Source organism: Eptatretus burgeri, chromosome 3, assembly GCF_056783735.1.
Source record: "Eptatretus burgeri isolate ZD-2024b chromosome 3, Ebu_testis_v1, whole genome shotgun sequence".
Classification (NCBI taxonomy): Eukaryota; Metazoa; Chordata; class Myxini; order Myxiniformes; family Myxinidae; genus Eptatretus; species Eptatretus burgeri.
Genome location: NC_140963.1, coordinates 63,496,497 through 63,508,657, shown reverse-complemented (window position 1 = coordinate 63,508,657; position 12,161 = coordinate 63,496,497). Strand labels below are relative to the sequence as shown.

At 41.3% G+C, this 12,161-nt stretch overlaps 1 protein-coding gene across 1 annotated transcript in view; it reads right to left on the bottom strand.

Annotated features, from left to right (window-relative positions):
- The window catches only part of RNF113A (ring finger protein 113A), a 94,978-nt gene that overhangs the window by 14,391 nt on the left and 68,426 nt on the right, over window positions 1–12,161 (bottom strand). Inside the window, exon 7 of the mRNA XM_085873765.1 lies at window positions 2,763–2,852. Coding sequence (XP_085729891.1) covers window positions 2,763–2,852 — 90 coding nt within the window. The remainder of the gene's footprint in view (window positions 1–2,762; window positions 2,853–12,161) is intronic.

The following is a 12,161-nucleotide window of genomic DNA, read 5'->3' as shown; positions in this document are numbered from 1 at the left end:
ACATTCCAGGAACAATATAACATCATATAGGCTATATGGCATTTCGCACTCCTCGGATTATCCATACTTTGATTAAATCAGCGTAAAAACAAACTTAAAGGGGGCGCCACGGGCAAGGTGTTCGAGATAGAGAAAAATGGTTTCACTTTATGTGGGGAATGACCTCAAGATTATGCATAAAAAATATTGTCATCCTCGCTCTCAAAGTTTGGGCGGTTGTCTGATTTTTATGGCAAAATTCGAAATTTTCGAAGTTCATGACCTTGTGACCTTGTGACCTTGACACGAAAATGAAAAATCGAGCTCCATGGGGCTATGCAGGTGCCATTGGGCTAACCAAATACTGAAACTCCTGCCAGATTCGACAAACCCCCGAGGAGAAGATGCAAATTGAAATCGGCTACCCCCTAAAAACACAATTCGCAATTTTCTAAGGTCGTGACCTTGTGGACTTGACCTTGGGATGAAAATGAAAAATCGAGCTCTGTGGGGCTATGCAGGTGCCATTGGGCTAACCAAATACCGAAACCCCTGTCAGATTCGACAAAACCCCTAGGACAAGATGCACATTGAAATCGGCTACCCCCTAAAAACGCATGTTTTTTGGGCGTGGCTCCGCCCATAATGAGCGAACCACGCCCATTTTCAGGAAAACACAACTAGATCATGATATAAACCTCCCACCAAAATTTCATCAGGATCGGATCAAATCCCACGGAGCTATGCTCGGGACAGACAGACAGACACACACACACACAACAATAACAAATATAGTGGTCACTTATATTTTTCGTGAATATTTTTTCGTGAACCAATTATGGTTCAGGGACACTGAAACGGAACCCACCCTGACCCCCACACCCCACCAATCTTTCCTCATGGGGTTTTCACATAGTTTTGCATGCGAATTTTGTGTCTTTTAAAAAGAATATTAATCTTCTGTATATTTCATTTTCCCTCTTTATCAAACTATCAAACTTTATCAAAGTGTCTGTCTGTCTGTGTGTTTGTTCGACTTGTATGCACTCCTAAACAGTGGACAGAATGAGTTGAAAACTGGTGGTTGTACGTGGAGTGTGCCACGGGAGGTTTAGTGCAGTAAAATTAATTAATACTCCTTGGAGTTCAAGGTGGGGTAGGGAGGACCCAATTCTCTCCTTGTAAATATGTATGGCATCGCACCACCCCCAGTGGGAAGGGCTATTGCAAATCATACTATAATACCCCAATTCCGTACATGAAAACTATAGATATCATAGAAGCAGGGGGAATTATCATACTAATTATCATGCTGTTTGTATGCGTTTGCTTATGTGTGTTTTTGTTTGTCGTTGGTCGTCATCTCCATATGCGGATTTCAGAAGGTGGAATGGAGTTCTCCCAGGTCTCAAAGTATCCACATCCATTTCAGGATCATGATTCATGGACCAAGTTGTGAAGTTTTCTTGTTCTCAAAGGTTTGTTTCAAGGGCTCTTTAGAGGATCGTCACTGAGCCCCGAACACCTTCAAACCCCGAACATGTTTTGTTGTCTCGCTCCTGTATTGTTACCTCCGCCACCGAAGGTGAAGGAGCTTATGTTTACACCCCTTTCTGTCTGTTTGTTTGTCTGTGTACAGGATATCTCAAAACGTTGCGGAAGGATCCAGATGAAATTTTGTGGTCAGGTTGGGTGTGTGACAAGGACGAACTGATTAGATTTTGGTGATAACCCGGATCCGACAATTAGAATTTTAACAAGAGCGCAAGTGAGCACAATATACGCCCGAAAAAGTCTCTGTGACACACACACACACGCACGCACGCAATTATATATTCAAACACGTCAATTTATGAAGAACAAGAAGGTATATACAGAATTGTGCTACTACATGGAAAACAGCATCCTGGTTGCCATGGCAACCACTTTAGATGACAAACGTTTGTCGCGACACACCGTCTCCACAGTATGTACCTATGTACCAAATATGAAACGTGAAAGTTGAAAACTTTGGGAGTTAGACTTCAGACAGACAGACAGACGGACAGACGACCGGTATCACATAATACGCCCCGATATATATATATATATATATATATATATATATATATATATATATATATATATATATATATATATATATATATATATATATATATATATATATATATATATATATATATCGGGCGTATAAAAATGATTCATCACCATTGAGAGATCGGGCCAAAAATGCTATATAGCATGACATTTCAAAAACTTGTGGAATAGTTATGATAAAACTGTGGATGAGTTGGTTCGGTGACAAGAACAAGCCGATTAGATTTTGGCTCCGGTCCAGATCCAGATCCGCCCTATCCGTGCGATGCAAAACGTAGACGGTTCAGCCTGGTGGAGGGAAGCCCTCCACCAAGTGCTGTTCTCGTTTGAAAATTTCATTCGTTTGTTGAAGGGATTAATTAGTTCTTTGGTCCCTCTCTGTCAATGTGTGCACTTATGGGGTGTCAGTGTTAGGGGCAGTCAATTTAAGATCCCAAAACCAACATTTTCACTCTATTATGGCAAAACAATTGATGGATCAAAAGTGGGAGCTGTATTCACCTACCTTTGAAGCGGAAAATTATTCAACACTTAAAATGCCAAACACAATCGTAAGATGTATGATAGCAAATGATGATCATACATTGCTTCCTCTCAAACTTGCTTTGAATTCATATCTGTACAAGAATAAATAAGAAATACTGTGGTATTCATGAAAGCCACCAGAGGAGTTGCCTTTAGCTCACCAACAGCCCCATATCTGCCCTCTTGCAGCTCTCGTTCGATCTGCCAACCATGCTTGTAGTCTGATCTATCATGCAGGAACTTGCAGCTGTCTGGAGGGAAAAAAAAACAAAAGAAGAGAGAAATGGCAAGGGAGAATGAGAGAGCGAAAGGGAGAGAACGAGACAGAGAATGAGAGAGAAAAAAGAACGAGAGAGCAAGAAGGAACCAGAGCGAGAGAAAGAATGAGAAGAACAACATAGCAAGAAAGAGGGAGCATTTGAAGCCCTTTTTGCATGTTTTTTATTTTATTTTATTTTAACCGTTGTAATTAAAACAGTGGCAAATACTCCACAGTCAACCCACCCTTCGAATAAATCAGTCTTATTGAGGAGTCAAAATTGGAGTCACAGAGGAGTTTCCCAGTCATGATCGGGTCATGTGCATATCTCGGTCAAACATGATGCATCCTCTGAGAGAGAGGAATCTTGAAGGTCCTGACAATTTGACACAAGCAGCACCTTAAAGAGACATGACAGATGTAAGACACCTTCAATTTCTTCATTTAATCTGTATAAAGCAAGTTTTACTCAGTGATTTGTACGAATATTCGACTATTTCTTTGCAGAAACGAGTTCCTGGGTCTTGTATGACAATTAACTATGCCTCGAACCCAAGGAGAACACAAACTTTCCGATTTTCAAAGAGGACGAATTGTTGGCCATTCAGTAGGTGGAGTCAGCCAGCGTCAGATATCTCAGAACCTTGGCATTCCGCTTTCTGCAGTCAATCGGGTGATTGTGCAATTCACCAGCGAAGGCAAGGAATCCACAGCTTCCCGTTCTGGTCGATCTTGGCCCTCAGAAAGGTGTCTTCGAGCTGTCAAGCGGTCCATTGAGAAAACTCCCCGTTGCAAGGCAGCAGATGTTGCAGAGGAGGTCCAGGTTAGCACAAGAACTGCCGTGCGGTACCTTCATCAACTCAGCTGCTATGGGAGAGCAGCGAGGAGAAAACCTCTTCTTAGACCAGCCAACATTCAAAGGAGAAAGAAGTGGGCTGACAAGATGGCCACCAGACCCTTGGAGTTTTGGCACACTGTCAGTTTTTCAGATGAGTCTCAATTTGCTCAATTTTCTGACAGCGGACGCGTATGGGTCTGGAGACTTCCCAGTCACGAGTTTTCTTTCAACCGATTTCAGCCAACTGTCAAACACGGTGGTTTTTCAGTGATGGTGTGGGGAGCAATCTGGAGCGCTGGTCTGTCAGAGCTTGTGGAGTGTGTTGGCATCAACTCTACGATACACATTTCTATCCTTGAGGATGGACTTCGCCCCATCTTCTCCACTGGTCAGATGGTCAAAAACAACATTCTGTTCATGGAAGATGGAGCTCCATGCCACACTCCAAAAAAGACCAATGAATGGCAGGACAGAAATGGGATCAAGCGACTTCCATGGCCAAGTCAGTCTCCTGACATGAATCCCATTGAACACCTCTGGGCCATATTTGTCTTGAGTTGTGCAGAAAAAGTCCAGGAAACCAACATCAATGGGCAGAATTGCTAAACCTTTTGTTTGAAGCCTGGGCAGAAATCCCACAACAGAAATTTTCAGAACTTGTTAGTTCTCTGCCTGAAAGAGTAAAAGCATTGAAATCTGCGAATAGCAAGTCTACCAAATACTAATGTATGTATTAAAATGGATCAAATATACTTTAAATGTTCAAAAAATAAATTCTATAAAAATTATGGTGTCTATTTACTTCTGTCATGTCTCTGTACTCTGTGACAAGTTTGTGTCAATTACTGCAGGACATACCTGTTTATGACCCTTTCTCTGGGTCACTGTTGCAACAACCTCCAAGTTATCATTCGTCCTATCTCATACAGTGGCTGTGGGGAAGGTTGATCACTTCCTGCTGAGTATTAGGTGGGAGGGGGAGGCCGGGATTACCTCCTGCTCAACGTTAGGTGGAGGAGAGGATTAATAGTCATCTCTCGCTCAACATTAGGTGGGGGGACAGGCTGTGGTTGGGTTCAGTGCATCCAGTTTCTGCCTGCCTGATGGCGTCACCACATGAGGACAATCGTTTTACATGCTCGGAAGCTCCAGGACCACAACACATCAACACCTCCATGGAAGCATCCATTTTGTAACCATACCATTAATTTTTGCACTCAGTACATTTTATGTCTGCCCATTCTCAGCAAGAACCATGTACACTATCTTTCTGAAAGACATTACATGTTTAAATCTTTAATTTGCTGAGTGCACGGACACCATAATTACTTCAGATACAATAGTACCGAACTTGCCCAATTGAGCACTTAACTCGTCATTTTTCATAAACAGAGGTGTTTGATACATTCACCTGAACAGCTGGAGTATCCAAAGAGGAAACAGAAAGAAAAAGGTAGGGTTCGACACAAAGGCCTTGCTCCGCAATTGAAGCCACCTCCACCTCAAACACAACGACCTTCTTGTTCATCCGAGAGACTGCACCAATATTTTGTGTGCCAATTATCTATATATAATTCCAGCAATGTGTGTGTGTGTGTGTGTGCATGTATGTGTGTGTGTGTGTGTGTGTGTGTGTGTGTGTGTGTGTGTGTGTGTGTGTGTGTGTGTGTGTGTGTGTGTGTGTGTGTGTGTGTGTGTCTGAGACCGCTGTTTCTCGACAACCACTGTTCCGATCTAATTGAAACTTGCCAGGTATATTGCTGAGGACCTGCGTATGTGCCTTTTCAAGGTTTGATATTAATCGGACAAGTGCTTCCCAAGTCATGGCCATTTATTTACCAACCAATGAAAGGACACGTGGCTGCGTAGGCCGGTGCGCGGCCGGCCGACGACGACGTCACGTGCCGGTTACAAAGGGGATCGGTGCCTTAGTTACCGTGACGTAGGAGTGGCAATGGTCAATGGCAGCGAATGTCATGGCAAGCAAAGACAGGGAGGTAAACTTGATTTTAATTAACTCTGTGTGTGTGGAAGTATCACAGCAGTTGTTACTTCAATGCAAGCGATAATTAGTGGAATGCATGTGAACATTCCATACGGGCAGGCACCACTTCCAGATAGTGATGACTTAATGTGTTCAAATAATTTCTCGATTTCTTATGCGCATTTATAGATAAACACAATGCCTCAATCCAGTCGTTGTTTACGAGAGCGAAGGAACGGCCTGTGTGTTTGTTTGAAAGTTTTTTGGGGGGGAGGGGGGGTTGCACTTACGGGCACACGCACGTACGGGCACGCGAGAGCGAAGGAATGGCCTGTGTGGTTGTTTCTGGCTCGCGGTTCGAATTTTTTTTTTTTGGTTTGCACGTACGTACGGGCACGCACGTACGGGCACGCGAGAGTGAAGGAACGGCCTGTGTGGTTGTTGTTCTGGCTCGCGGTTTGAAAGTTTTTTTTTTTGGTTTGCACATTCGTACGGGCACGCACGTACGGGCACGCGAGAGTGAAGGAACGGCCTGTGTGGTTGTTGTTCTGGCTCGCGGTTTGAAAGTTTTTTTTTTTGCACGTACGGCCACGTACTAGTATTTCCAAATGCTAACAAGACATCTTCAATTTTTACCTTACGAGGAGGAACGGAAACGAAGCCATGTTTATAATTTACAAGTACAGTAAGCGACTTGTAATTAACAAAGTGGTAACGCTCACCCGCCATTTCAATATCAAGGAAACAAAAAAAACAAATGTCGTTCCTCAATCACACCGAAGGAAACCCAAATAAGGCTGCTTTTAATAACAACAAAAGGCATACCAAGAAACTGAACACAACCACAGCAAGGAGAAAAACCCCGTCATCCATCGGTGTCAGCAGGCTGTCAGCTGAGGGTTACTCCTTTGCTCAGAAGACAAGACATGACAAAGAGAGAGTATTTGGATGAAATAATACAGACAAAGACAAAAAAGCACAGAAAAATGGAAAAAGTAACGAAGCAACACTGACACAACATGTGTCGCCAAAGGTGCTGAGCAACAACACCCTGTGATTGCACGTGCAATTACAAGCAGCTGTGGAAAGTGGGGGAGAGAACGGGAGGGGGGGGGGAGGGGAGATATTCACTTGTATAATACAACATGCTTGCGTGAGTGGCGAGAGCTGCAATACGTGCATGACTGCATCATGAACAGTTTGTAATTTGTGGGTTCTGGCCAAGAACAGCCCAAGAAACGAGGGCCGGGTGACGAACGGTCCAGATTCTAAAGGATCGACATTACAGGTCTTAAATCTCCAACCTTCAAAAGAACCGAGCCGATTTTAATTACAGATTCAGGTCCAGTCGTTACTTTGTTTGTATCCTTAGTACATTTTAATTCCTTTTTTAAAGTCAGGGCTCTCCACACTTTCTCAAATACTGTCGGACCCCACTATTCGTGGGGGATTCGTTCCTGAAATATGCCGCGAATGTCGAATCCGTGAATGTTGGGGCATTATTTCAATGAGAAAAAGGGGTATAGGTTTTCGGCGGTTTGCGATTCATGAGGGGGGGGCTCGGGGGGATATCAAAAATGCCATGAAAAAAAAACAGGAAAAATCATGAATACACTCAGCAAATACCGTTACTATGCCCACAAGAACGCAAGATAACTGTGAATACGGCCATGAAAAACTGTGAAAACAACAGCGAATACGCGAAGCACAGGGCCGCGAATGTTGAAGCGGGTCACATTTTATCAAACGTGAATACGCGGGGTCTGAAAATAGTGGGGTCTGACAGTACCTGTATGCTGAATAAAAAGTAGGTGTATGAAAATCTTTAATGTCGATGGGATGGGGATCACCCACTGTTGGCCCCAGGCTGCTGGAGGGATCAAAACACTCTCGTGCATTCTCAGCCATTTTAGGCAACAGAATGCATGTTTCAAACCATTCACATTTATTGGTGTAAATTCAGAAATGTTATGGTATGTGTACATTACATTTAAATAATTCACTCAATCAGGTATGAATCATTCACAGAATAGTTTATGCTATTAAATTACTTTTTGGAGCAAATTTATATATTTTTTGTTTTCTACACATACACTTTCAACACATTCCAAAGCAGTCACAGAAACACCCTGGATACTTTTACACCTCCACTAATGGTGGTGAAGTCATAGTCCACTTGATCTTTTGAAGAAGTTAGTTTTCTCAATTTCAGGTTTTTATTATTCATATACAACAACAAAGCACGACCATTCTATTCGGCACAACTGCTCTTCCTTTGATGGCCATCCCAACGAACAAACATTCCCACGAACACCCCGAGTACAACCACCATGTTTCCACTCATTTCTTCCCACAAACAGACACACAGGTTTCAACGCATTCCCCAACATCTAAAATGATTATCGTTTTCTTAATACGATAACACGGATAATTGGCATATTTTAGAATGACTTGCACAACTTCTGAGAGATTGATTTATTGCTTTGCAATAACATCCACTTTTCAAGTTATTCTGTCGAGTGATGCAGGAGTGCATTAGCACATGTGTGATAATTCACTCACTTATAATTTCAACATAAAACTAAAAATCTAAGTTGGAGGTGGCCATCCTCAACTCGGTAGAATGTTACCATGCACACCCGAAGTATAACCACTACTTTTCAACTTCTTTCATCCAGTGGTTCGGAGTGCATAAGAAATGTAGAATCGTACTAACATACTCTATTTAGTATCTGCCTGTCTGACAGTTTTATGACCGCAATACATTGTGCTTACGTGTCCAATCACAACCAAACTTGACAGGAGGACTAAGGGTCACACGATGGAGGTTGTAGCGACTTAACTTCCCCCCATCCCCAAGGCGGGGGAGGAGGTGGGGGTGGGGGGTTGTACCTAGCACAAACAACACGTCGAGGTGTATAATAGGTTATCATGGCTTTCATGGAGCACACCTTCCGAACGTCAAAATTATCATCACCACAAACGTTTCAGTCAATTCTGTCCAACATACAATTACATTTTTAAACAGTCACTATTAAACTGAACGAAGTTTTGAGGAAACTCAACGAAAAGAGGGCATTCTATACTTATAACATCTTCCTCAAATGATTGTCAGGTCATAAGATAAGTATAATCATCCTCAGATTATTATACTTATCGCCGAACAATATTGTCAGGTCAGGCCAGATTAGATCTGTGACTTGCTACAGGTACAGGGTTCGGACAGTCCTGACTGAATGAAATTCCAGGAGTTTTCCAGGAGTTTTCCAGGACAAATTGTCATTTTCAAGGAAACATAATGCTTGTGTTATACCTTGTGTTCAACAATTTACTGATTGAAGGAACGCACAAAATTCTATAATCAGTCTTTTTTTATTAATTGTTTTCATGATTGAACTGCAATACATGTAAGTAAAGGCAATTTCACCCAATATTGTTTTACTGTATGAAACATGAAAACATGTATATTAATTAAATAACTATAAATCTTTGCTAACAAAACAAAACACTTTTGCATACTTTCTCAATTTTTTTTGCATAAACAAGCATTTACAGATACATGTACGTATCTTAAAAGTCCTGATTGAACTGCAATATGTAAACTTAAAAGGCAATTACACACAAGACTGTTTTACTGCATGAAATATGTAAACGTATATATCAATTAAAAAAACTACAAATGTTGGGAAAAACAAAACACTTTTACATACTTATCTTAAAAGCCGCAATTAAGCTGCAATATTTAAAGGCAATTTCACACAACACTGTTTTATCGTACGAGACAAGAAAATGTATATACTAATAAATCTGTGAAGAAAATACTTTTTACATACTTTCTCAGAAGTTTTTGCATTTAATGTCACTTGTTATCAACAAGTCACCTTTGTTGAACTGACTAGCATGTCATCCGTAAGTGCCACAAGCATTTACAGGTTTCTCAGAAGCCTAACATTTTCTACCACAAGTTTCTCGAACTCTATCAATTCCTTTTCTTTCTTTTTGGAGGACTCTCTCAAACTGTTAGCTTTACTAAAAATGACAAATCTCTCTCTCTTTCTGCTCTCAATGAAAACTCGTCCGCCATTTTTTGCATCGAGTCAATGTCTGTTTTGAGTCTTTTTTTGGCATGATTTTAAGTGCGATAATTCTTCTTCTATCTTTTGTTTTCTGTCCGAGACAGAGGCCAGCTGTTTATTTCGCTTCTGCTCATCCAAGTAATCTTGGTACTTCCTTCGTGCAGCACTTGCAGACAATAGCAGCTTCTTGTCGAGTTCAACTTTCTGCAATCCTCCGACATTGTGAAGATGATCACAGATTACTCTCTGGGCAACTAAGGACTCGTCTCTCAGAATTTCCACCTCAATTTCTTTGTTTATCGAGAAGCCCCTTTTAACTGCAGCCTGTCCATGGGACAGTAGCAAAAGTTGTCTCACAACCTCCCACAGATTACTGAACTCCGGCTTTTTTGCAATGTCTGCATGCCACAGATGGTCGAGGCGATCTTTCTTTCGATCGAAATGTGCGTGTTTGACTGAAGCGTCAGTCAGATATCTTGAGTACAGGCGGACAGTCTCATCCCCATTTTCTGGTGTTATCCATTTGGCGTCACAAAGGGCACTCACTGTGCTGTGCATGTTGCGGATGGCTACTTCTTTTTCATTGAAATGTCTTGGGTCCAGACATGCTAAATGTCTGGCAAGGGCATATTTGATTGGTGCCTTTTCAATCAGCTTTGACACTAATTCCATGAAAAGCCATCTGCATTCATTGCGAAACTCGAAAACTGCTCTATCGGATGCTTTCTTGGAGCGAACAGCTTCTTTCAGAGCTTTGTCGGCAGCCAGTCCAATGTCAATCTTGGACAGATCAGCGTAGCTGTCATCTTTTCTTACATCAAACGATGCCAGCTTTACAGGTGTGAGAGGTTCTGTGACTGAGTGCTTTACAAATCTCTGAAGTAAGCTTAGTATCAACTCATGCAAATCAAGTGAAATAAAAGGAAACAAGGGCCGATCATCTTGATAGGTTGTCAGGAATGGCGAAATTTCCTGGGATACGGCAAAAGAATCTCAATCTTGCCAGTGTGAGGGGAGTTTGAACAATTTTTTTCAAAGTGGAAAAGGACTGGTTGTCGGGGTTAGGAACTGATTCTTTTCTCACTTCTCCAACATACTTGCAAACACTGTCCCATATTTCTATCGCTTTTTGTGCGCAGGGTGAGTTGTCTAACCATCTTGTTTTGCAGAATTTTAGCGGTAGCTTGATGCCATCTGTGACATGAAGATAGTCCTCTCTACGCGCAGGTGAGTCACGAAAGAGGGTGTATAGGGCCCTTAAAAGTGAAGAAATTCCTATCTGCGACTTCTCCACGCCAGTCTGAAACGCACCATGGAGGATGTGCAGTCCACATGAGCCTACATCCAACAAGGATTTCCAGTAATTTGTCTCCATTTGTGATTGCATGCTGCGATGGAACTTCCAATTCACGCGAGGCCCGTCCATGCTGATCTGCATCAGGTTGCGTGGATTTAAACCTTCCAACACGGTGTTAAATTCCTCTAGCATGTCATCAGCAGTACAATGGCCGACAAACTTTGAGTCCAAGTATCGTGATTTTACCTCATCACTGTCCCAAATACGGATGTAAAAATCCATCTGCTTCTTCTGATAATTTTAATTCAAGGACTCATGAAAGAGGATCACATAACTGCTGTTAACCTTTTGTTTCAGAAGCGCTGTGAAGTGTGGTGCAAGACCAAATACGTTTTAGAAGGAAGCCTTCTTTTCTGCACATTGAAATTGTGATGCAATGCCGCTATCTGGGAACATCCTGTGAAAGAGTGTTCCAATACCTTGACAGGACCTGTATGATTGGTGGGACTCTATAACATGTAAAGCCCAAAGAATCTATGCCTTTAGCACCTCATCCTTTGTGACAAAGTCCTGTATTGTTGTTGGTCTCGGTGTAGCAGTAGTTGCTGTGCTGGCTGGTGCCGGTCTTACATCAACCTCTATCTGCGGATCCACTGTAACATAGTTCATGTCACAATTTATTAAATACATCAACAGTCATCAGTAATATAAAAAAATATTCTCCAAATTCAAACCACAACTTTAAAATTGTTGTTTAATTGTTGTTTTTATTTTATTTCATTAAATATCAATACGATTTATTTTCTCAGTCGGTTTGATTCCAAAGCCATAAACTTGAGAACAATTTCTGTGATAAAAAAATTGATTATCATAACCTTATTAATAATTTTCCATTTTACAATTTTAAATTAAGTATTTTATATAATTATATTATATTATATTTTATTATAATCATAATTTCATTTCATTCAATGTTTATTTTAATTATTGGTTTTGTACCATTAAAATTAATTGAACGGTTTGTGTGTTCAAGAAATGAGGATATTATTTCACTCATCATTCATAATCATTCAAGGAGAGACAACCAGTTGTGCTGTTATTTTAGC